At 42.3% G+C, this 27,342-nt stretch overlaps 1 protein-coding gene across 1 annotated transcript; it reads right to left on the bottom strand.

Moving 5' to 3' along the window:
• Positions 1-27,342, bottom strand: LOC115146726 (zinc finger protein 777-like). Its single transcript, XM_029688784.2, has 6 exons — positions 26,862-27,342; positions 26,263-26,405; positions 25,334-25,507; positions 10,288-10,449; positions 9,821-9,932; positions 1-2,844 (listed from the first exon to the last, which is right to left on the bottom strand). Exons 1-6 carry the CDS (start codon positions 27,136-27,138, stop codon positions 1,883-1,885), a joined length of 1,830 nt encoding a protein of 609 aa, XP_029544644.2. The 5' UTR covers positions 27,139-27,342; the 3' UTR covers positions 1-1,882.

Here is a 27,342-nt window from a genome sequence, read left to right as displayed (position 1 = left end):
CACAGATTAAATGTATTTAATTTCAACAAAATGGTCATACACTCACAACGTAAAGTACAGAACTTTTATTGCACAAAATAGTATGTGACCAGTAGACTAACTTTTCTCAATATGGTAACACTTTACCTTTTCTGTAAATCTGGTACCCTTGCTTTGATAAAATTAATTTTAGAATACTTTGGAAAATGTTCATCACATTACACACATCTTTACTACTTCATCTCAAGTAAACATTCATTAAGGGCCTATCATTTCCTCATAAAACCCCAGCATCAAACAGGACAAGGTTGAAGCATTTTTACAGACACCGTCACATTCATCCCCCTTGGTGTTTTTCCAATTTTGTTGCATTACAACCTGTAATTTAAATAGATTTTTAGTTCGACTTCATGTAATGGACATACACGAAATAGTCCAAATTGGTTGAGCGAAAAAAAATATGCACGCACCACTTTTCTTTGCTATAAAGCCTATAATTTGTTAGATTGCACACAGGTGGACTTTATTTAAGTGTCACATGATCAGTATATATATATACACCTGTTCTGAAAGGCCCCAGAGTCTGTAACACCACTAAGCAAGGGGCACCATCAAGCAAGCGGCACCATGAAGACCAAGGAGCTCGCCAAACAGGTCAGGGGCAAAATTGTGGAGAAGTACAGATCAGGGTTGGGTTATAAAAAAAATCTGAAACTTTAAAAAATGGAAAGAATATGTCACCGACCAAAACTGACAGACCAGGCAAGGAGGGCATTAATCAGAGAAGCAACAAAGAGACCAAAGATAACCCTGAAGGAACTGCAAAGCTCCGCAGCGAAGATTGGAGTATCTGGCCATAGGACCACTTTAAGCCGTACACTCCACAGAACTGGGCTTTACGGAAGAGTGGCCAGAAAAAAGCCATTGCTTAAAGAAAAAAATAAGCAAACACATTTGGTGTTCGCCAAAAGGCATGTGGGAGACTCCCCAAACATATGGAAGAAGGTACACTGGTCAGATGAGACGAAAATTGAGCTTTTTGGCCATCAAGGAAAATGCTGTCTGGCACAAACCCAACACCTCTCATCACCTCGAGAACACCATCCCCACAGTGATGCATGGTGGTGGCAGCGTCATGCTGTGGGGATGTTTTTCATCGGTAGGGACTGGGAAACTGGTCAGAATTGAAGGAATGATGGATGGTGATAAATACAGGGAAATTCTTGAAGGAAACCTGTTTGTCTTCCAGAGATTTGAGACTGGGAAGGAGGTTCACCTTCCAGCAGGACAATGACCCCAAGCATACTGCTAAAGCAACACTCGAGTGGTTTAAGGATAAACATTTAAATGTCTTCGAATGGCCTAGTCAAAGCCCAGACCTCAGTCCAATTGAGAATCTGTGGTATGACTTAAAGATTGCTGTACAACAGAGGAACCCATTCAACTTGAAGGAGCTGGAGCAGTTTTGCCTTGAAGAATGGGAATCCCAGTGACTAGATGTGCCAAGCTTATAGAGACATATCCCAAGAGACTTGCAGCTGTTGTTACAAAAGGTAGCTCTACAAAGTATCGACTTTTGGGGGACGGGTGGGGTGAATAGTTATGCACGCTCACGTTCAGTTTTTTTGTCTTGTTTGTTTCACAAGAAAAAATATTTTGCATCTTCAAAGTGGTAGGCATGTTGTGTAAATCAAATGACACAAACCCCCCCCCAAAAAATACATTTTAATTCTAGGTTGTAAGGTAACAAAATAGTAAAAATGCCAAGGGGGTGAATACTTTCACAAGCCACTATCATCATACTCATTCTTTCCTCAGTTCACCTCATCCAGTTCCCAACTAAATCCAAAAACAACAGAATTGACTACAAACATACTAACTAGTACTACATTACATGTCACCACTATACATGGGCCATGTGCATTTTCTTCTGGTGTATCCTAAGGTAGCTCCTTTCTGAGAACCTCTTCCCACAGTGCGTACAGGCAAATGGCCTCTCTCCCGTGTGGACCTTCAGGTGCATCTTTAGTTGGTGCTGGTGGGAGAACCTCTTCTCACACTGGGGGCAGCTGTAGGGTTTCTCCCCTGTGTGGACCCTCTGGTGCCTCTTCAGGTTTGACGAGTCCGAGAAACTGGCCCGGCACAGGTGGCAGCTAAATGGTTTCTCCCCCGTGTGCATCCTCTGGTGGATCTCCACCTGTTTGGGGAAACTGAAGGCTTTCCCACAGAACGAACACGGGAAGCGCTTCTCTTTGGCCCTGCCACCTTTGCTGATTCCGTCTCTGCTACTCTCATTTGTCAATGGGCTTGTGTAGCCATTTAGTGTTGAGGCACTGGCATTGTCTGAGGTCTGGTTTAACATTAGGAGAGTGTGAGGCCGAAGGCCAGGGAGTGTCTGTGTTGTCGCAGGGTCCATGTTCCAGTTGATAGATCCTATAGAAGGCAGGCTGAAGGCAGCACCTGTTAGGGAGTTAACCTGAGGCCCCATCAGTCTCTCTGAATCACAACTATAGGAGCAGGATGGACCATCGCTAGCCGGGTCTGTGTCTGATCTCTCCCACCGCATACCAACACCTCCCCATCCCCGTAGACCAAATCGACGCCTCGCTCTGGTCTCCGCCAGTCTGTTGTCTTGGAGACTAGGTTTGGTTGTTTTGCATTCAATTGTCTGTTTCTGGTTGTGGTTAACAGTGTTGTTCCCCAGCCCAGAGTTGAGGATGCTGTTCCATCCCCTGGCCTCCACTAAGTCGCCTTTGGTCCTGGCCTGCTCGGTGGTGATGTCCCCTGGGCACTTGGCTGCACCCATCTGGATCTGGGAGTCCAAGATGGCCACCCAGTCTCCTCTGTTAGCCTCCAGCCAACTACCTTAAGGAAGAAGTTTAAAAAAATAACTTTACAAACATGGCAGAGAACTTTACATATGGATTTTTTTGTCAATTACCTTGTCAATTTCATTCAGTGTGTTTTTGTATGTAAACATAAGTTGTATTGATTTAATTTCACTATATCCAGGTGCATCACTATTCCCATTTTAGATCTATTACTGGTTATTACAGTGCATTCGGAAAGTTTTCAGACCACTTCCCCTTTTCCACATTTTTACGTTACAACCTTATTCTAAAATTGTTTAAATAAATGTTTTAACTCGTCAATCTACACACAAGACCCCATAATGACAAAGCCAAAACTGTTGTTTAAAAAAAATAAAAAGACACCTTATTTACATAAGTATTCAGACCCTTTGCTATGACACTCAAAATTGAGCTCCGGTGCATCCTGTTTCCATTGATCATCCTTGATGTTTCTACAACTAGATTGGATTCCACCTGTGGTTAAAAACTACCAAAAACTTCTTAGAGCTGGCCGTCCAGTCAAACTGAACAATCCGGGGAGAAGGGCCTTGGTCAGGGAGGTGACCAAGAACCTGATGGTCACTGACAGTGCTCCAGAGTTCCTCTGTGGAGATGGGAGAACCTTCCAGAAGGACAACCATCTCTGCAACACTCCACCAATCAGGCCTTTATGGTAGAGTGGCCAGACGGAAGACACTCCTCAGTAAGGCACAAGACGGCCCGCTTGAAGTTTGCCAAAAGGCACCTAAAGGACTCTCAGACCATAAGAAACGAGATTCTCTGGTCTGATGAAACCAAGGACAACGACCCTAAGCACACAGCCAAGACAACACAGGAGTGGCTTCGGGACAAGTCTCTGAATGTCCTTGAGTGGCCCAGCCAGAGCCCGGACTTGAACCTAATCTAACATCTCAGAGACCTGTAAATAGCTGTGCAGCGACGCTCCCCATCCAACCTGACAGAGCTTGAGGATCTGCAGAGAAGAATGGGAGAAACTACCCAAATACAGGTGTGCCAAGCTTGTAGTGTCACACAGAAGAATACTTGAGGCTGTAATCACTGCCTAAGGTCCATCACCTAAGTACTGAATACTTACAGTACCAATCAAACGTTTGGACACACCTACTCATTCCAGGGTTTTTCTTTATTTTTACATTGTAGAATAATAGTGAAGACAAACTATGAAATAACACATATGGAATCATAGTAACCAAAAACCTGTTTAGAAGAATCAAAAATATTTGGGAGAACTATATATTTTGGCATTCTCTCAACCAGCTTCACCTGGAATGCTTTTCCAACGGTCTTGAAGGAGTTTCCACATATGCTGAGCACCTGTTGGCTGCTTTTCCTTCACTCTGCGGTCCAACTCATCTCAAACCTTCTTAAAGATAAACTTCTCCTTAATGCAACCGCTGTGTCAGATTTCAAAAAAGCTTTACGGCAAAAGCACACCATGCGATAATCTAGTACAGTGCTCAGCCACCAAAACAAACCATACAGATACCCGCCATGTTGTGGAGTCAACAAAAGCCAGAAATAGCGTTATAAATATTCACTTACCTTTGATCTTCATCGGAATGCACTCCCAGGAAACCCAGTTCCACAATAAATGTTTGTTTTGTTCGATAAAGTTCATCTTTATGTCCAAATATCTCCTTTTTGTTCGCGCGTTTAGTTCACTAATCCAAATGCACAAGGCTAAGTCCAGACAAAGTCAAAAAAGTTCCATTAACGTTCGTAGAAACATGTCAAAAGATATATATAATCAATCTTTAGGATGTTTTTTATCATAAATCTAGAATAATATTCCAACCGGACAATTCCTTTGTCATTAGAAAGGAAAGGGAATGGAGCTAACGGCCGCACGCGATCAACAACTCGAGGCTTTCAGCCAGACCCCTGGTTGAAACAGCTCTTATTCGCTCATTCTAAAGACTGTTGACTTCTAGTGGAAGCCTTAGGAAGTGCAATCTGACCCCATTTACACTGTATATTGGATAGGCAATCACTTGAAAAACTACAAACCTCAGATTTCCCACTTCCTTGTTGGATTCTTCTCAGGTTTTCGCCTGCCATATGAGTTATGTGATACTCACAGACATCATTCAAACAGTTTTAGAAACTTCAGAGTGTTTTCTATCCAAGTCTACTAATAATATGCATATCCTAGCTTCTGGGCCTGAGTAGCAGGCAGTTTACTCTGGGCATGCTTTTCATCCGGATGTGAAAATATTGCCCCCTACCCCAAAGAAGTTAATTGGGTTAAGGTCGGGTCATCTGATGCAGCACTCTCCTTCTTAGTCAAATAGCCCTTACACAGCCTGGAGGTGTGTTGGGTCATTGTCCTGTTGAAAAATAAATGATAGTCCCACTAAGCTCAAACCAGATTGGATCGTGTATCACTGCAGAATGCTGTGGTAGCCATGCTGGTTAAGTGTGCCTTGAATTCTAAATAAATCATTGACAGTATCACCAGCAAAGCACCCCCACACCATCACACCACCTCCTCCATGCTTCACGGTGGGAACCACACATGCAGAGAACATCCGTTCACCTACTCTGCGTCACAAAGAATTTGGACTCAGCAGACCAAATGACAGATTTACACCGGTCTAATGTCCAGTTCTTGTGTTTCTTGGCCCAAACATGTCTGTTCTTCTTATTGGTGTCCTTTAGTAGTGTTTTCTTTGCAGAAATTTGACGAAGGCCTAATTCAAGCAATTGATGTTGTTTGTTTTAGTTTGGCTGCAATCTGAAGTGCAGTTAATTGCCGATTTCTGAGGCTAGTAACTAATGAACTTGTCTGCAGTAGAGGTAACTCTGGGTCTTCCTTTCCTGTGGCGGTCCTCATGAGAGCCAGTTTCATCATAGCGCTTGATGGATTTTGCGACTGCACTTGAAGAACCTTTCAAAATTCTTTCATTTTCCGTATTGACTGACCTTCATGTCTTAAAGTAATGATGGACTGTCGTTTCTCTTTGCTTATTTGAGCTGTTTTTGCCAAATTAAGGAGTTAGCCTTTTACCAAATACGGCTATCTTCTGTATACCACCCCTACCTTGTCACAACACAACTGATTGGCTCAAATGCATTAACCTCTTGCCTCTACTTGGGACGTTTGCGTCCCAACTAGAGCTCTGGAAATGCAAATGCGCTACGCTAAATGCTAATAGTATTAGTTAAAACTCAAAAGTTCATTAAAATACACATGCAGGGTATCAAATTAAAGCTACACTCGTTGTGAATCCAGGCAACAAGTCAGATTTTTAAAATGCTTTTCGGCGACAGCATGAGAAGCTATTATCTGATAGCATGCACCAATACACTACAACAGAAAAGCACAGCAGGGGACGTAAACAAAATAATTAGCATTTCGGCGTTACACAAACCGCACAATAAAATAGAAAACAGTCATTACCTTTCACCATCTTCTTTGTTGGCACTCCTAGATGTCCCATAAACACTATTGGGTCTTTATTTCGATTAAATCGGGCCATATAAAGCCAAGATATCGTTATATGTAGACTGTGTGATAAACGAAAAAAACAGCGATTTCACAACGTAACGTCATTTTTTAAAATTCAAAAAGTAGACGATAAACTTTCACAAAACACTTCGAAATACGTTTGTAATGCTACTTTAGGTATTAGTAAACGTTAATAAGCGATAAAAATCATCCATAGGCGATGTAGAAATCATTAGCTGTCGTCTTGGAAAAAATTTCAGGAGAGAGCTCTTCCGGAATGATCTGGGCGGAGACCGGAGGTAAGTGGTGCCCCTCTTTCGGTTCAACCAAGAATCAAAGATGATTCAATTCACAAGACTCTAGACAACATGGGGATGCTGTGGGAGTTGAATGCTCGGTCTTATCTAATTCGGCTCACTGTTAACAATTGCTGGAAGTGGCGCAAGGATATTTATTTCCATTTTCTGTGATCAGGTTTTCCTGCGCTTTCCGATGTAACGCACGTTATGTAATAGCCACAGTCGTGATTTAACCAGTTTTAAAAAAGTCCGAGGGTTTCCTATCCACACATTCTAACCATATGAACGTACTATATTCCTGGCATGAGTAGCAGGGCGCTGAAATGTTGCGCGATTTTTAACAAAATGTTCAAAAAAGTAGAGGGTCGACTGAAGAGGTTAAGAAGGAAAGAAATTCCACAAATGAACTTTTAACAAGGCCTGTTAATTGAAATGCGTTCCATTCCACCTCATGAAGCTGGTTGAGAGAATGCCAAGAGTGTGCAAAGCTGTCATCAAGGCAAAAGCTACTTTGAAGAATCTCAAATTATAAAATATTTTGATTGGTTTAACACAATGTTATTTCATAGTTTTGATGTCTTCACTATTGTTCTACAATGTAGAAAATAATACAAGTAAAACCTTGGAATTAGTAGGTGTGTTCAAACTTTTGACTGATACTGTATGTAAATGTAATATTTCCAGGTGTTTTTTGTCAATACATGTGCAAAAATGTCTAAACCTGTTTTTGCTTTGTCAATATTGGGTATTGTGTGTAGATTGAATTTTTAATTAAAACTTTTTTATTTTTAGAATAAGGCTAACGTAACAATGTGGCGAAAGTCAAGGGGTCTGAATACTTTCCGGATGCACTGTATATACAAGGTTATTAAAGTAAACTAAAACAAACGAATCAAACTATTTAGTAAACTGATTATAATTAAGAAACCCATTTGATAAAACAAACTTATCTTTGACTCCAAAACAAACTAAAATCTATTATGAATTATGTTCAGTTGTAGTTTTTTCAACAAAACAATTGTGCTAAAATCTAAGAGTTTAGGCTTTTTCCTAATGGACTTTAAGCTTCTGAATCTGGCGGGTCACATTGAGATTTACTTTAATTTAAAGGTAGACTCAGCAAGATGACGTTGGCATGAGCAGCTCCGCAGATATTATTTGCGTTCCCCTGCTCAGATGTTACATGCATCAACCAATGGTTGCGTACCACGTCAGACTGTGCAGTCGTGCACTAGATTGCTGTAACATGTCGGTAGTGTTCCTCTGCTCCGACGGGCACTAGATATCTGTAGTGTTCCTCTGCTCAGACGTTGCTGACACGTGTCATGACGTTGCCCTCTTTGGGTACAGCAAGCCCCATCCCCCTCTCCCTGCCTCCTACACACAGGCTGCTGTGGTCAGAGAGAGGTCGTAAATTCCTGAGGAGATAATCTCCTCATGGCCACAGTATAGAGACCGAGTGAATTTTCATAGAGAACAAAGGAATTTCTTCCACCTCACAGAACTTGAGGTCCGAACAACATTTATGTTCCGGAGAAGGTATAAAAGATCGGTGAAGAATCCAGCTACAAACTGGTCCGTTTGTTACAACTTGGGGAAGCTCATGGGAGACGGTGCGGCAACATTACCATAATGCTGTTTATATAATAGCCTCAGATATGAGGTTTACATCTAATTGTTGTATAAGATGAATGAGTGAGGATGATACTGTTTGTAAAATTGTGTAATGTGATTTTGGGCTGTTTAATGAAGGAAACTCCAATTCCCTTTGAGTTTAACTAAATCAGAGGACCGTCCATGAGCCCAGTTAGGGTCGAGCATCCTGGGACAGGCCCTTTTCTGCAACTCCCGAATAAAACCCCAACTTTGAGAATGTCTCAACAGACCATGTTTTCTCTCAATCACGAGAGGACAAAGGTTGCAGACCAGCTTACCTCTAAAGAGAGGGCCAAGGTTTGAGACGATTGCTGAATCTTTTAACCATACCACGTGGTTAAACTCTTAGACTATCGATACCGACAGAATAAGAACAAGTCTTTGATATTAATTACTAGTCTGCAGCTAGGAATTCGGTATCATTGAACGCGAAGAACGACAACCGCCGAAACATCCATTCTGAGAGAGAGAGAGAGATCTCCAACAGAAACTAACTTTTCAACAGATCCCGACGACACACTGAGCGTAAATCTATATATTGATTGCAATTGTTCCTGAATGAGTGTGCAAAATATTAGCATTTCAAAATGTATAAATTATCAACTGTTGTCTTCTCAGTCGACCCCCACTTCCCTTTTGTACACCAAGCCGGTTTAGCCCACTAGGGAAACTCCGTTATCATTTCCTTGTAACTATCAACTGTTTGTTTATGCATTTCTGGGAATTACTTAGTTAATAAATACATCAATTGTCTGAAATCATTTATGGATGACTCATAGTGAAGACTGGGTTCGTGCAGATAACCAACAATTTACGACGTTTGGAATGAGACTGATGTGAGGTAAAGTAAATAATTCACCAATTCGAAGACTAATTGATCAGATATAAAATATCTGAAAAGTTATTAGGAAAATCTTGATTAAAAACTAAAAGTCTTCATTTAATGACAGTAAAGACACAACACATGCCAGATCTTACAACACCTAGATGGGTATTATACATATCAGCTAACCACATCATATGGTATAGCAGTATACCAAAAGCTGGTATGCTGGTATGTAAAAAAGCCTATACAGGTGTTGCAAGATTTTGCTCTCACAGTCACACAGACCATCTGCGCATGGATGCGCTTCATGCTGCTACAACTTGGTAGCTACGGGACGAAAACAGCGTTGAAGTTTAGCCTCCCTCTCCAAAGCTCCTCGTCATTGAGGGAATTGACCCACTACTACTGTTTACTTGGTGCATCTGTCATCTCACTGAGTCTACCTTTAAACCTAACCTAATGACCTGACCCATCACCATATGCATTACTGCCCCACAGTGGCAAGAAGTGACATCCCCAAAAACAGAAATGATAAATGGCTCCGAGCCTCCCACACACAGGCTACTTTCTGTCCCTAAAACAAAAACATATAAAAACTAAATAAATGTTTTTATAAAACTTCAAAGTGAGTAAATCAGTTCTGAAAACTAAACTGAATTTCAAATAAATCTTAAAACTAATATAAATAAAAACACAAAACTATAATAAACTTAGTATGTAGGCTATATGTACTTCTTACCTTGCTCCCCCATCTTTAGTCCACTCAGCAGATCAATGCTCTCTGGTTCATCTTCTATTGTCTCCTCTTTGACCAGCAGCAGATCCGGCTTCCCATCTTCCATGTCTACTGACTGTAAGAGATGAGAAGATGTTGGATCAAGAAATCTGATATGAGCACCCTGCTATGGAACATCTTCTGATTGGGCAATGAGTAATATGCAAATATGTCAGTTGATTTGATTATTCATATTCTTTCATGGTTTTATCATTGCCATCATGTCTTTGAATGGCAAAATTACTCAAGCCCAGGGCCAGTATCCACAAAGAGTCTCAGAGTAGGAGTGCTGTTCTAGGATCTCTCCATATAATCTTATTCATTATGATCTAAAAGGGTAAACTGATCCTAGATCAGCACTCATGTTCTTTAAGGCTTTGTGGATACGGGCCCAGACCTAATACCATTCAGACAGTTTACAGTGGGCTCACCTCAGTGAGACTGTGTGTGGTCCTGTGCTGCTCAGCTGGTTCCTCTGTGGGTTCAGGAAGAGGTGTAGTCTGGTTGTCCTCCATGACCATGGTCCCCTCAGGGTTCCCCAGACCCTCCTCACAACCCTCCTCCTTCACCAGCAGCACCTCTGGACCCTCCTCCTGGATGAGAGGTGAGATACAGATTACACAGACATACACTCCCTCAGGTACGTACACACAAATAATAAACACTTTCAATATGTGGTGGCCATACTTGCAAACATTAGAACAAGTTAAATGTAGCTCTTTACACGCTTACCCATATGCAGGGTTAAAAATAGCAGATTTTGACTGACAAGCGCCTAAACTGGAATGCTATACAGTAACACGCAATACATGACGTCAGAGATCAGGGTCGACCCTTCACAGAGCAGTAATGGTTTTGACTGACAACGGTTCTGACCTTGAACACCATGTGCGGCAAGAAGTTGACCCCACCACTCCCGCTAATTGCACTTCACATTTGCATATCATAAAACTCATGTAATATATACATCGTCAACGTTTCTGGCTTGATGTACTGTTACAAGATGACATGGCATCATACCCTGGGTTCTTCTGACCAGCAATAACATCTGCTAAATGTGTATGCGACCAATAATGTGATTTTGAACAGAATACATTTAGCGGGGAACACGCATCTGAATGCACTTGTGACTATTCTGTGCGCACCAAATGTATGATCTGCTTCTCTGAATTGCCTTGTGCAAGCCAAAAACTGTAAGATCGTATTTTGTTACTTAGCTAGCCATGTTGGCAATAGAACATGCTTTCAAATTATGCCCACCTGAGCAGATTGTGATTTAAATGGACCGTTTCTAGAATGGGTGAACAACCGTAATTGTGTGATGGCGTGGATGCAGGGCTGTGTTCCAAAGAAAACAACTTGGTCTAGTTCCTCAACAGCACAGCTAGTAGAGCTCAAAATAGCTCCCAATAGTTGATTATTCTTTGAGTCATAAAAGTGCATTGAAATAACGTAGGAACTGCGCACATTTTGGAGAGGTGGGTGTGGCCACTTGGAGATACCAGTTAGACCTCCCACTCAAACCCTTGTCATTTTTTTTGTTTCATGTTACTCTTTCCCAACTTTTTCCGGGAATATTCTTCGTTACTGAATGTATTCAGAGTATTTTAAGATTTCGTTATTAACAAATGCAGCAAAAATGGCAGTAAATGTAAAAAATAAATAAAACACTAATCAACAGTTAATGTTTGGATTCAGTCTTGTGTCAGATTAACTTTAGCTTTGTCCTCACCTTTAGTCAAATTTCTCATAATCTCCAAATGGATCCTTACTTATTAGTGACCTTAATTCATCAATCGAGTACAAACCCCGCAGACACTCGGCCCCCCATGGAATGAGTTTGACAAGTTTAATATAGGCCAATTCCCACGAGTGTAAGGGGTTAAGCCTCACCCTATTAACATGGTTGACGTAGTGGTAGTGATCAAAGGCTACACGTTAGCTGTTCCCATTACATACGCTTGCACATTTAGCCCTATGCAAACCTCACCAGGTGGCCGTGATTATTTCCGGTAACACGTTCTGTATTAGCTTATCAACGATCTTGAACTTTTTCTCCACAAACCAATGGCATTTCTTAAAATAGGTCAACTTGGCCACCATAGGGATACATTTCAAACTCCAAGGTTTACTTTTGTTCCTCTTCACTTGGCCTGTGTCAATATTGCATGATCATCGCACCCTTGACTAGGATACTTACGTTTTCGTATATATGACAAAATCCCACGTTTTTGCTTAATACCTTTCTCATACATCCATGTGCTCTTACGGGAAAAATATGTAGGTCTATACAACATTTAAGTTTGTCGTACATAGTAAAAAAAAAAAAAAAACGTTGTAGGGAGCCTTATGGACTTGTCAAATAGCTGTCATGTACGGTAGCCATCATTGCTTTTCAGGTGACAGAGCTAAAGCTGTTTACTCGTAAACGACTGTTCATTGTCCGCGGGTTCGAGAACCCCTTGCTTCAAACATTTTTGTTACGGGCAAATATTGTTCACTCCTGGTCCACACACGTGACGAAGTGGATGATTATAATCATGCATATATAACATTCTATATGTAAGTGTAGGCCTACACGTCTATATAATTAAGCAATAAGGCCCGAGGGAGTGTGGTATATGGCCAATATACCACGGCTAAGGGCTGTTCTATGGCATAACGCAACGCGGAGTGTAACCTGTAATCCTACTCTATTATACTGTGTAATGCTCATTCAAGTCAAATAACACACGTGACGAAGTAGCTTATTATAAAAATGCATATAAAACGTTGTAGGGCTACATTTAGGTGTACATGTCTATGTAATATAGCCTATGCAATATGATTATTAGGCAGTGGCAGTGTTTGTCTGCAAGGCTGAAGAAAGATGGTCATTCTTAATTGTCAAGCTGTTGGCTACATCCCTTCAACACACTAACACAAATATAATTCTACATTTCAAAGGGGGGACTAATGTGAGATTCGAACCCTTGCAGATTGTGGAGCTAGGCACTCTACACAGAGGGCAATTTGACCAGTCAGTTAAATACACGTGTAGTTTTTGATTATCAGTACAGGATTTTATACTTCTGTTAAGGACTGTTCCATGAACATGTATTGGAACACGTCCAACTGGTGAGGTTATCATAGGGCTACATGTGCATGTAATGGGAACAGCGAACATGTAGCCTTTGATTACATGCTACTACGTCAAGGATTTGAATTTGCTGATACTTAAACTTCACCTTTAACGTCAACTTTTAATGTTCACAAGTACGGCCCCAACGTGTTTATGTGACAGGTTAAAGGAAATATTCATAGCCTGTTATACATTAAAAAGTATTAGTAAATTCATAGTATGTGAGGATCTTAGAACATCTAAGGCTAAAAAGATGCATTCAGTATTAGTTGATAGAGATTGATAACATTCATATAATTGTGTTAAAGTTCAAATCTGTCAAAGGGTACGAATTGTGAGAGTAATGTGTAAACGTTATATTGATTACTTTATTTTGTAGTGCCTAAAAGTGTTAATCGGTGATCTACGAAATGCTCTTAATCTATGAGCCGGACATCGATTGCTCTGGTCTCCACCCATATTCCTGGGGAAATTCGCGGTCTTTTCTCATTGAACTAAATGTTGACTTGAGAATACAACACCGTATCACTCTCGTGATTATTTCTCCCCTGTTTTCAGGGGCGTAACATTTTTGGAGGCTCCGCTGAGATAGCTGCTCAGATGTCCAGTTTCCACACCCTGGTCGCTGAATTCCGAGCCAGCTGAAACTCCACATAACAACTCAGGCAGGCTGCAGTGAGGAAAGTGTTGCTGTTCGAGGGAAGTTGGAAGTTAGTGGTTAAAGTACGTGTCAACTGATGCCATTGATCGACCATCAGAGACAGTAAGGACCATCTAATTCAGAGTCAACTCCTGCACAGTAAAAGTTCCTCCTGTTCTGTCAACATGACAAGCGCCTTGGAAGAACTACAGGAAGAGGTAGTAGGAGAATTGCACACCCTGACTAAAGACAAATTACTAGAGATATGTGATTTCCTTGAAATATCAGGCGAACAGAGAAGAGATGTTAAAGATAAATCCCGCATATCATTAATGACTCGCATTATGATGTTCCTTGGAAGAGAGGAAGTCGCAGAGTTAGAAGATGGCGGCATGTCGGAATTGTTGCTACTTAAAGACGAAATGACAGAGATGATCAGTGGCAGAGATAACAAAACAGGGCAAATTGACCATGATATTGAACCAGCTGGAACACATCACAGAATAGAGGAACTGAGAACTGTAACCCCACAACAAGGGGTGGGAACTGAGCAGATTACTGCAGCCAAAGCCAGTGATTCTCTGCGTCAGCCCCAACACCATGCCAATCTTCAGGGGAGCGTGCCGCTCTCACCCAATGCACAGCCCAGCTCATACTTGCGCAAAGAGTTTAAAATTTCTGGTCAGATAGGTGAACCCGGGCCAGAAAGAAAAACTGATTTTTTCCAGCCTTGCCCATCAGATTGAAAATGGACTTAACAGAGGATATCCTGAGGTAGAAATAGTAGACGCAGTAGTCAGGGCTATTTCTCCAGGCTCACAGCTACGCAGCAACATGGAAGATAAACCCCAGCTAACTCTTCCCACACTTAGATGTATCCTGCGTTCCCACTTCCAAGAGAAGAGTGCAACAGAGCTTTACAAACAGCTAGCTTCAGAAGCACAGCATAGCAAGGAGACCCCTCAAAGCTTCCTGATGCGCGTTTTAGATTTGAGGCAAAAAGTACTGTTTGCATCCCAGGAGTCAGAATCAGGGCTTAAGTATGACCCTTCTCTAGTCCAGAGCATGTGTTTTCACACAGTCCTTACGGGTCTCCAGAGTGACAGTATCAGGATAGACATGCAGCCTCTCCTGCTAGAGAGCGAAACATCAGATGAGGTTTTGCTAGAGAAGCTTAACATTGCTTGTGCTAATGAGAGAGAAAGACGAAACAAAAAGCGGTTTAATGCCCCACAGCCTGCTACAACTGTAAGTGTAGTCCAGTTAGAGGATATGCCATCTGCAAAGTGTCCTGTGAAGGAAGCCAAAGCTACGATACCCGCAGAACTGTTAACAGAGTTAGCTGAACTTAAGACAGGTGTAGCTTCTCTAAAAGGTCTCAGTGCAGAGATTGCTCAGATTAAGGAGACATTACAGCAGCCTTTTTCAGTCACAGCCTTGTGCCTATGCCCCACCCCCAGTTAGGAGGCCAGATAGGGACCCCCAGCCACCTGTTTCCCAGCAGCAGTATTACAGCAACTACAGTCGGTCCCAAGCACTTGACCCTGCATAGCATCAATATGCACCTAACCGGTATACCAACCACTCTGCTCAAGCTCCAAGGAGGTGTTTTGTCTGCCAGCAGGCCAGAACAGATGCACGCTGCACACACTGCTTCCGATGTGGGAGTGGAGAACATTTTCAAGCTGGATGTAAAATCCGGGGAGCCAGACCATCAAGGGAGGCCCCTTTAAACGGAAACGGGTTACCGCTGAGGGACGAGTGTTAACCGTAGCTACCAAAAAGTCCCAGAAATGTGCAAATTGTGCCAGATGAGAGTCATTTGAGAACCTGAAACAATGTTCATCATGTAAAGAGACACTGTACTGTTCCAAAGTATGTCAAAACCAACATTGGACTAAACATAAGGAAAAATGCACTCACCTGAAAAGTGACTCTACCAGTGAAAGGTTTTCCTGCACAGAGGAAAATGCCCACTCCTTACCATCCCTAGCTCAAGGTTGCCACCCCCGTAAGGTCACCTCGCTAGTCGGCAGACAGTGCCTTATTGAGTGTCACCTGAATCGCCACCACCTCCAAGCTCTATGGGACACAGGCTCTCAGGTATCGGTCATTGATGAACGATGGAAAGAGGAATCTCTCCCAAACGCAAGGCTGAGAGATGTTTCAGAAATCCTGGACTCACCTGATGATCTAAGGTTGCCTGCAGCAAATGGGACTGAAATGCCATACCTGGGATGGATTGAAACAACTTTTCGGCTAGCCTCTGAAACTGACCAAACAAAGGAACTGATCATCCCAGTGCTGGTAATGAAAGGCTGTCACCTATCTCATCCCATCATAGGTTTCAATGTTATCGAGCACATCCTGACAATGACCGAAAAGACTAAACGGTACAGTACAGTAAAAACAGCTTTCCCAAGCCTCAAAAGAAACAAGGTGAGAGCTTTTATACAGGCTGTTAGTGCAGAACAGACAGATGAATACGCAGTGAAAACCAAGAAAGAGAAGGTTGCTGTACCAAAACACAGTAGCATTCAGATTGAGTGCCGTGTAGCTTCCCAGCCTTTCAAAGATGACATGACAATGCTTTTCCAGCCAGACCTGAACCCGCAGTGGCCAGACGACCTTGAGTTCTTTGACACACTAGTCAGAGTCAGGAAAGGTGTTTTTCCAGTTATCCTGCTTGATGTCTCTAACCCCACTGACCACGACATTGCCCTGCTAGGACGCACAATAATCGGTACAGTACAAACCATTATGACTGTGTTACCTGCCCAAGTCTTTGAAAAAACTGTCACCCCAGCCACAGTGAATCACACCAGCGTTCGAACCCCATGTACTGCTACTGAACAGTGGGATCCACCAGTAGATTTAACTCACCTAACCGAAGAACAGAGAGAGGTTGTTAGGCAAATGCTTAGAGAGGAGTGTCACTCCTTCTCCAGATCAGACAATGACATTGGCTGCATTGAACGATTGAAAATGACTATTTCTCTAAAGGACTCTGAACCAGTAAAGCACACATACATGTCAGTGCCCAGGCCACTATCAGGAGATGAAGGGTTACATTTATGACCTCATAGTCCAGGACTGGGTTAGGAAGTCAAACTCTTCATATTCTTCACCTGTCGTGTGCGTTCGTAAGAAGGACGGGACCCTCCGGTTGTGTATAGATTACAGAGACCTGAACAGAAAGACACATCCCGACCGCCAGCCCATCCCTCGGGTCCAAGACATCATGGACAGTTTAGGTGGTAATTCCTGGTTCTCCCTCTTAGATCAGGGGAAAGCGTATCACCAGGGGTTCATCTCTGAAGAAAGCAGACCACTGACAGCATTTGTGACACCATGGGGACTCTATGAGTGGATACGTATGCCATTCGGCCTCATGAACGCTCCTGCAGCTTTTCAGCGGTGTATGGAGGAGTGTTTGGAAGGGCTCCGGGATAACATCTGCATTCCTTATCTGGACGACACGCTAGTTTTCAGTAAAACATTCAACAGCCATGTGAATGATGTGCGAAAAGTTTTGCAGCGTCTCAGAGAGTATGGCATTAAACTCAAACCAAGTAAGTGTGATCTCTTTAAACCCCAGGTCTGTTATTTGGGCAGAATAGTGTCTGCAGAGGGCAGCCGAGTTGACCCAGCCGATTTTGAAGCAGTAAGAGCATTGAAAGAAATCAGACCAGAGACTGTGGGCCAGCTCAGAAAAATGCTTGGTTTACTCACTTACTACAGACAGTACATCAAAGACTTTTCTAGGAGTGCCAGCTGCCTGTATGACCTCCTGAAAGCAGATTCAGAGAAATTACCTGACCACCCACGGAAAACAAAAACAAAGAAAGTAAGTCATGTGGTGCCCTCAAACAAGCCAATCCTGTGGACTGACCAGCATCAACAGGCACTTGAACAGCTGATTGAGTGTTTGCTTCACCCACCAGTTTTAGGTTTCCCTGATTTCACTCAGCCATTTGTTGTACACACTGATGCGTCACACCAAGGCTTGGGAGCAGTTCTTTATCAAAAGCAAGAGGGGAAGCTTAGGGTCATTGCTTATGGCTCTCGAACCTTAACAGCAGCTGAAAAGAACTATCACTACCACTCGAGCAAGCTAGAATTTTTAGCTCTAAAATGGGCAATCACTGATAAGTTCCATGACTATTTGTACTATGCTCCGACCTTCACTGTATACAGCGATAACAACCCGCTCTGCTACATTCTGTCTACTGCAAAACTGAACGCAACCACTTCCAGGTGGGTTGCAGACTTGGCTGATTTCCACTTTACAATAAAGTACAGGCCAGGCAGAGAGAAGGGTGATGCAGATGCTTTGTCAAGGATGCCACTGGATGTAGAGTCACTGATGAGAGAATGTTCTGAGGAGCTTCCACCAGACACCATTGCCGCCACGATACAAGCAGTTGAGGTACAGAAAGAGGCTGTTGTACCTTGGTCATTTTCAGCTGCATCGATGTCAGTATCAGCTGAAGGTGAGACAACCACTGCAACAACCAGCTCGATCCCAAAAGATGGGATAAGAGAAGGACAAGAATCTGATCCGGTCATCCATCCTGTGCTCAATTTCAAACTGTCGGGTTCCAAACCGCCAGTTAAAGAGCAAAAGAAATTCAGTCCAAAGACAAAATGCCTATTCAGAGAATGGGACAAATTGACAATAGACAGTGATGGCATTTTGTACAGAATCACTACAGCCCGCAAGCAGTTAGTTCTACCAGAGCAGTACAAAGGTAAAGTGATGGAAGAGTTGCACAATAACATGGGACACCAAGGTACTGACCGCACTGTATCACTAGTACGTGACCGCTTCTTCTGGCCATATATGCAATCTGACATCGAGCACTATGTGACTAAAACTTGTAGCTGTGTCAAGCAGAAAAGGCCAGCCCATGCAACAAGAGCTCCTCTGACAAACATTGTGACAACACAGCCATTTGAACTGGTATGTATAGACTTCCTTCATCTCGACAGATGCAAAGGGGGATATGAGTACATCCTCGTGATTGTTGATCATTTTACACGTTTCACTCAAGCCTACGCCACCACATCAAAGTCAGGTAAAACTGCTGCAAATCTCATCTTCAATGATTTTGCCCTGAAGTTTGGGTTCCCGTCCCGCATCCACCATGACCAAGGGGGAGAATTTGAAAATCAGTTGTTCCATCAGTTAAAGAAACTCAGTGGCATGGCGGGGTCCAGGACAACACCCTATCACCCGATGGGAAACGGTCAAGCGGAACGCATGAACAGAACATTGTTGCAAATGTTAAAGACACTAACTGAGACACAAAAGTCAAATTGGAAGGAGTCTCTGAACAAACTGGTTTATGCCTATAACTGCACCCGTTGCGAAGTGACTGGCTATTCACCATTTTATCTTCTGTTTGGGAGATCACCCAGGCTTCCAGTTGATATGCTCTTTGGATTGTGCACAGAGGCAGGTTCCAGTAACCAGCGAGAATACGTGGAGAACTGGAAACGAGGGATGGAAGAAGCATACGCCATTGCAAATGAAAATGCTCAGAAAGCCGCTGAAAGAAGTAAGAAGTACTATGACACTAAAGTTAGGAGTTCAGTGCTACAGCCTGGCGAGCGAGTTCTGATTAAAAACCTGACACCAAGAGGAGGACCAGGAAAACTCCGTAACTATTGGGAAGATACAATTCACACAGTGGTGAGACAAATGGGTTCAGACCTGCCGATTTATGAATTGAGACCAGAAAAGGGTAGGGGACGCTCCAGGGTCCTGCACAGAAATCTGCTCATGTCCTGTGACCACTTACCTTTTGAGACACAACCAGAAATGACCAAAGTGGACAAAAGTCAGAAAACGAGGAGACACCAGCCTGCATCACAGACTCTAGATTCTGATGAAGATAGTGGGGATGAATATGACCTTCATCATGAGCCGCTACCGGTTCCCACATCTCCTACAGTACCTGAGGAGAGGAATGCTGAACCAGCGAGAGAGTGGGAACACAGGCCCTCAACAGTGAAACAGACAGTTGCAGTGCAAGTCCCTGATACGCTACCAGCACAGCCTCTTGTTGAAAAGCGGCTGGAGGAGACAACAACAGTTAAAGACCTGCCTGCTGAAAATGTGCCTGATGATCGTCCACCAAGTGCCTTTCCTTCATATACTGATGCTGCTGAACCTGAGGAATCAGCCTACCAGCTGCCACAAAGAGAGAGACACCCTCCAAGACGTATCACCTATGATCAGCTTGGTATCCCTTCCTGCTACAGTATACAGCCACAGCCACAGTTGTTCCCTGTCTACTCTGCACCAGGACTGGTTCCATGGCTGCCATCACTACAGCAATGTTACTTTCAGCCACCTTACATGTATGGGCTTCAGCAAACATGAGGCTACAGAGTTGACATGTTTGACCATGGACTACTATCTGATTTCACAGACTGTCAAAAGAGACAATTTGCAGACTATGCATATAGATCATTTAAAATTGATGGACTGTTGATCAATAGTATGAGAAAATACTGCTGATGTTATATAGCTGGTCAACAGATATGGACTGTGAATATAACTTGTTAGTTATATTTGAACTGTGACCCTTGACCTCTGCTCAAGTACTACCTTACAGAAGAGGATTTTCTAGGTCCAGTGCATACGAACTGTTGAAGAAGACAATGTTGGTAATGTTGGGACAACATTTATTTTGTCGGGGAGAGTGTGACAGGTTAAAGGAAATATTCATAGCCTGTTATACATTAAAAAGTATTAGTAAATTCATAGTATGTGAGGATCTTAGAACATCTAAGGCTAAAAAGATGCATTCAGTGTTAGTTGATAGAGATTGATAACATTCATATAATTGTGTTAAAGTTCAAATCTGTCAAAGGGTACGAATTGTGAGAGTAATGTGTAAACGTTATATTGATTACTTTATTTTGTAGTGCCTAAAAGTGTTAATCGGTGATCTACGAAATGCTCTTAATCTATGAGCCGGAGATCGATTGCTCTGGTCTCCACCCATATTCCTGGGGAAATTCGCGGTCTTTTCTCATTGAACTAAATGTTGACTTGAGAATACAACACCGTATCACTCTCGTGATTATTTCTCCCCTGTTTTCAGGGGCGTAACATTTACCCATCCCCAATACGTTTGAGTCCTATACTGTAGTTACAGAATGACTTCATTGTTCAACTCATCATGGACATAAATATGATGTTGTGGGTAAAGAGAAGGCAGTTATGATAAGTCAAAAGTCAGACAAATGTGACTAAACTATTTTGACGTGTACAGTAGGTGTTTGTTAGTGTGTGGGTATGTGTAGGTATATTTAGTAAGTGTATATTGGTGATAAAGTCCTGTTGGTTGCGGTTGCATAACAGGGTGAGATGTATACTAAAGAGTGAATGAAAGTCTTAGTATGAAAAGTCCCATTTTGTGTTTTATTGAACATAAGTTTTAAATAAACCATATGAAAACCACACACACACGATAAACGGCATAAATTCTCATTAAAGGTGTCTTGGTGGGGAATTAAGTAGTTAAATGAAAGTAACGAAATAGGCATTTGAACATCATAGAGCCTATACAGTAGAAACAACATGTAACAGACTTTAGGCATGTGGCTTATACACAGTGTACAAGTCATTAGGAACACCTGCTCTGTCTATGGCATAGACTGACCAGGTGAAAGCCATGATCCCCCTACTGAAGTCACCTGTTAAAATCACTTCAGATCAGTGTAGATGTGGATTTTAAGCCTGGAGGTAATTGAGACATGGATTGTGTGTTTGTGTGTGTGCGCGCGCCATTCAGAGGGTGAATATGCAAGACAAAATATTTAAGGGCCTTTGAACAAACGGGGTATGGTAAGACAAATGCAGCCAACTTGAGTCAGCATCCCTGTTGAACGCTTTTGACGTGTCCGTGCCTCGACAAATTGAAGCGGTTCTGAGAGGAAAAGGGGGTGTAACTCTATAGTAGGAAAGTGTTCCTAATGTTTTCTACACTGAATGTATATCACAATGTATGTGTATTTATTGGTGATCCCCATTAGCTGCTGCCAAGTGAATGGTTTGTCCCAAATACATTGCTTTTATTTTTTAAATATTTAATACTAGCTTATTGCTTGCCACCCATTCTAAAACTGACTGCAGTTCTTTAAGTGGTGCAGTGATTTCACTTGCTGTGGTAGCTGACATGTATAATGTTCAGTCATCAGCATGCATGCATCTTTTATTCACCATACAGCCAACTTTTTTTCCTCCTTTCTCTTAATATCTCAAAAGGTATTGCCAGTATCAAATCCTAAACTTGTATTTCTACCTAACTACCTAGTAATCAATTTGGTAAAGCGCTGCCTACCGCGTAGTATGATTGACACCGCGTAGTATGATTGACATGCATTACGCTCTTCAATTCTTGATGGTTGCTTTGCACAGTCCTGTAACCATCATCCCACCAGTTTCTAAACTTTGAGGCATGTCACTTCGCCCATCACTTCGCATATCCCACCACTAAGTGTGCACTGTTTTCTTAAACTACAACTGGGTGGATCCATAAAGAATTGCTGTGAGAATAAATATCACTGAATGACAAAAAAAATTATGGAATAAAGTAGGCTAATGCAATTGAAGGCACGTATCAAATTGTTGCTTGATGAAACTCCCAAAGTCATCCAATCGGTGGTAATAAATCTGAAGCAATAGCCTACCCACGCGATCGACTAAATCATAATTTCAGCACCATTTTGATTGGGACTGCACCCTCGTGCTGCTTTGAGACAAGCGTTGGGACTCGTCTTGATAAATCAATGTCAGATTTTTGTTTTCATTGAACCTCCGTTTGGATATTGGTTAGGCTACAATTAGACTGGGGAAATGTTAGCTATGTTGAGGTGAGAGCTGCTCATGATCATGGTAGCGAAGTTGAGGTGTGTGCTGCTCATGATCATGTTGTATAGTTGGCTCATTTATTTGAAAATGGCAGCATGTAATATAGGCCTATGCAGTGTAACAAGTGGATTATTTTGCTCTTCACTAGCAGTTGCTTAGTAGCCTACGCCTACTCTCGACCAAAAGACTGACTTTACAGACTTGTCTCAGGCTATTTGGTTTCTGGCTGAGCAAATCAGAAACCCATAGCATTCAATAATGTAGTCTAATTCAAGTGTAGACCTATTATTTTGCTCGATCGCGTATAGGCAACTCCAAAAGCCTGCGGAAATTGTGAAATATGAAGTCAACTTTTATTTTCTATCAGTATCATGATGAAGATAAGACCCTACTCCTGCTCCCTAACAAAGTGGAGCGAGAGTAGGAAATAGATGAAAGGTGGATCAAAAAAGCATGGGCTTGGGCTCTGTTTCAGAATATCACAACAGCGGTTGTGTAGGAAATATATTATTTGTATTTTATTCTTACTATAAAATGTGTGTTGACTGAATGGGGTGAGTTTGATGAACTATTGACTTAATTCATTTGTACGTAACATAATTAAACTCTGCTAAGCCCATTCTATTCCTTTGAAAATACATTTGATTAGTCTAATGTATTTATTTTTTGATCGTGTATATTCAATGGATTTATTCAAATAAAGGCCCACAGGAGGTATGAAAGGCGTTTTTTTTTTTTTTTTTTTTTTTTTACCTTTAGGCAAGTCAGTTAAGAACACATTCTTATTTTCAATTAACTGCCTGTTCAGGGGCAGAACGACAGCTCGGGGGTTTGAACTCGCAACCTTCCGGTTACTAGTCCAACGCTCTAACCACTAGGCTACCCTGCCGCCCTGGATTGCAGGCAAGAATGTGGTAAAAATGTGCCTGTTTGTAAGGGGGTCATATAAACATATAAACATTGCCCTATTTAAAATAAAATTTACAAGCAAAATACCATAAATCTGTGAAAGCAGTAAGACACATTTTTATTTTATTTTTGGCTTTACTCAGTTCCAGCTCATTATTAAAGACCAAAAAAAAGGGGCAGAGACAACTGCCCTGAGAAATGCCCGACTACCTGGATTATGTTGAAGGCTTCCATTCAAGAACACCCTCTGTGTTCTTTTAGACATGTAACTCTCAATCCACAAATTAGCAGAGCATGTAAAGGCATAACATGCATTTTTCCAGCATCAAATTATGATCGATAATGCCAAAATCTGTACTGAAGTCTAACAAAACATCTCCCACAAGCTTCTTATTATCAATTTCTTCCAGCCAATGATCATTGCGTAAGTGCAGTACATGTTGAGTGCCCTTCCCTATAAGCATGCTGAAAGTCAGTTGTTAATTTGCTTATTGTGAAATAGCATTGTATCTGGTAAAACACAATTTTTTTCCCAAAAGTTTACTAAGGGTTGGTAGCTGGTTGATTGGTCGGCTGTTAGAGTTTGTAAAGGGTGCTTTGCTATTCTTGGGTAGCAGAATTACTTTGCTTCCCTCCAGGCCTGAGGGCACTTACTTTCCTGTAAGCTTAGATTGAAGAGATAGCAAATAGGAGTGGCAATATAGTCTGTTACCATCCTCATTCAAGTTGTCAGATGCAATATTCAAACCAGGAATATTCAACAATGAAATGTATTACTTTCGCTACTCCAAATTAATCTGTGGATCTTTTCTGCTGACAACAATGAAAAGTAATCTTTGTCTTTAATGCAGGGTTTGATCTAAACGTAATAAGCTATAACATGGAATGGTTTCTAGTTTATAGAGTGGAATGGTTTTTCTGCTGGTGTATCCTAAGGTATCTCCTCTCTGAGAACCTCTTCCCACAGTGCGGACAGGCAAAAGGCCTTTCTCCCGTGTGGACCTTCAGGTGCCTCTTCAGGCTGCCAGCCTGGGTAAAGCGCATGTGACACTGGGGGCAGCTGTAGGGTTTCTCCCCTGTATGGACCCTCTGATGCCTCTTCAGGTCACTAGACTGGGTGAAGCGCATATGACACTGGGTACAGCTGAAGGGTTTCACCCCTCTGTGGACCCTCTGGTGGATATCCACACTCTGAGGGCTGCTGAAACCTTTGTTACAGAACATGCAGAGGAACCGTTTCTCTTTACTATTGCCTGATGTTGTTCCCCCTCCTGGAGCCTGGGCTCTAGCCCTGTCGTTTGAGTGCAATACCTGATCGAAAAGGACGCGGCTGTGTGAATCGGAAGGCCCCATCATCGTGGACACTGTGTCACAGTCTCCGAACGTGTATAAAGGCGAGTGGGTCGCGACATTTGAATTTGTCCCTAAGCTTTCCCTGTAATCTAAGCAATATCTTCCCTGTGAGTGTCTGTTTCCTAGGTGACTATCTGCATTCCATGTGGGAGAAACGTCGCCCTCCACTTTCACATCATTTACGACCAGACCCTCCACCTTCTTATCTTGGCACCCTTCAGAGTATACACTACTACTGTACTGGTTCCAGTCCCCTCTAGACAGATCAGTCTGTGTCTTTAAACCCAAGGGCATGTTGCCTGGGTCCATCTCTGTAGAGTAAGAAGAAAGCGTATCCTCACCGCCAGTGTCTAACACATCACCATCCTCACGGGAATGAACCATCCTCTCGTTCTGGTGAAATACCGGTACATAGTCTGAGCCGGGAGCAGGACAGCCCAGTCTCCACAGCCCAAGTCTCTCTGGGTCTGATCTGTGGTCAGAACCTGTGTGTAAGAGCCTGTGTGTTACAGTTAAAGTCTTGGTGTCTGTCTCGGAATTGAGGACGGAGTTCAGTGTTCCACTGACCTCCATGATGTTGCATCGAGTCCTGGATTGTGCTGGGGTGGTGGTGGGGTCCTCCGTGGCTACATGGGTTGCTACAGTTGCTCCAGTCTGGATGTCTCTGCTGTGCTGCGGGTTCTCCTCTCCTTCAGACCTCTCCTGCTTGACCTCAGGACCTGCAGCCTCTGCATCTGTAGACTGACACAAGAGAGGAGGTTATCGGTACATGAGTTAAATTGGATAACAAAGAGTATGTTTACATGCACAGTAAAAAATATATATTAAACTGATTATGGCAGTAGGCAGATTATGCAATAGTTATGGAAACACCTTACTCTGCTTATCTTAATCGCCTTAAGGTCAAAATCGAAGTAAGCATACGCCGATTAAAATACCTGGTTTTCTGAGAAATCGTTTGAATTATTAGGACATGTAAACACCTTAAAATCGGTGTTCCAGCGGTGTATTTGATCTGCGCATATACTAACACTAGCCGAACGAGCCTCCCTCTGTGGATAGTCAGATTAATATAATAGTTCAATCAAAACGTTGACATGCTTTGCAAGAAAAAACATTTCCATAATAGTTCTGTTTACATGGACATCTTTTGGCACTCTGATAAATGTAGAAAATCGCCAATCAAAATAAACATTCTATCATGTTATTTTTGGGAAGCATATTTGATTCGGAATTGGGACTTGTAAAGTTTGAAAACTACTTCTAAGATGCATACATTCAGTTGATCCAAACTCACTTCACTAGAGTTAATAAATCACATTATTGTGTGCATGTAACTGTACACAATGTCGTAGGGAAGTCTCACAAGGTCCCCAATGGCAGATAAATAAGGATGTACATGTAAGCAAGTGAATAGCTGAGAGGAGCCTTTCTGAAATAAAAGGGCTACATTTGATTTACAAATAGCATATTTTATGCAACACTATTACACTAACCTCTATCACGATAACTTTCTGGGTTGAGGTTTTACTGTCCTCATCAACAGTGATTGGTTGTTCATCTTTCCATGTATCGTGTCCCAATGGCTTCACAATGCTCCTGTGGCCTCCAGTGAGATGTCCTTCACCTGAGTGTGTGACTGGGGGAAAAGAGGTGTTTAGGTTAGGGGGTATTATCTTCTGTATATCAGGGGGAGTTGCAGCACCCCTACTTCCCGTGGTTATGTTGACACCATCTACAATTGGCAAGGATGTAAGGTAACACTTATAACTTCTTGATATACTATTTATTGATTTCATGGATCACATTGTTTTCATTGAGTAAATAATAGGAAATGCAGTAAATCAAGATTTTGTTTAGAATATGATAGCCATATTGCAAAGACACTAAGTAATCATACTATCCAAAAACTGACTAAGACCCAATTCTGGGTAACACATCTGAACACGTGCAGAGGGGAACAGGGCGACATACAATGAGCTATATGCAAGCATTTCGCTGCACCCGCAATAACATTTAAACACGTGTATGTGACTAATACAATTTTATGTTAACTGCGACAGGCCGCGCAGCCTCAGACTTCTGCAAAATGTACCTCTTGCCATTCCTCTGTATCGGTCAAGGATCTTGACACTACTGGGACGGCTGGCGAGAACGCGCTCTCGTATTGTCCTCTCTGCGCGCTCCCGTGACACCTTCAGTTCTAGTAGTTTCCTCCGCAATGCCCTGTTTTCTTTCTGGCTTTGAGTTATTTCTAAACGAAACACCGCATAGTCGTCGTCTACGAGTTTACAGATCTCTGCCACTGCTGCATTCGCTAGCACCTCCAAGATGGAGGCTATTTGAGTGTGAAAACCCATACAGTTAGCCATTGTTAGCAGCTAATTAGCGTTACCTAGATACATCTATCAACCAAGTCCCGTCTCCAATGCGAATTAAATACTGCCCGGTGTAAGTACCTGATGCTGTGCTGTTAAATTAGTCATATGTTTCAGTTCCATGGTGTTAATAAATGTCAAACTTGGTACCGTTGTGAAACGGTTGTGACTAGATGGAGCTGCGGACGAGATTTACCG

This window comes from Oncorhynchus nerka, linkage group LG18 (assembly GCF_034236695.1).
Source record: "Oncorhynchus nerka isolate Pitt River linkage group LG18, Oner_Uvic_2.0, whole genome shotgun sequence".
In the NCBI taxonomy this organism is placed as follows: Eukaryota; Metazoa; Chordata; class Actinopteri; order Salmoniformes; family Salmonidae; genus Oncorhynchus; species Oncorhynchus nerka.
Note: the sequence above shows the minus strand (reverse complement) of the source record. Positions and strands in the feature narration are given on the sequence as shown.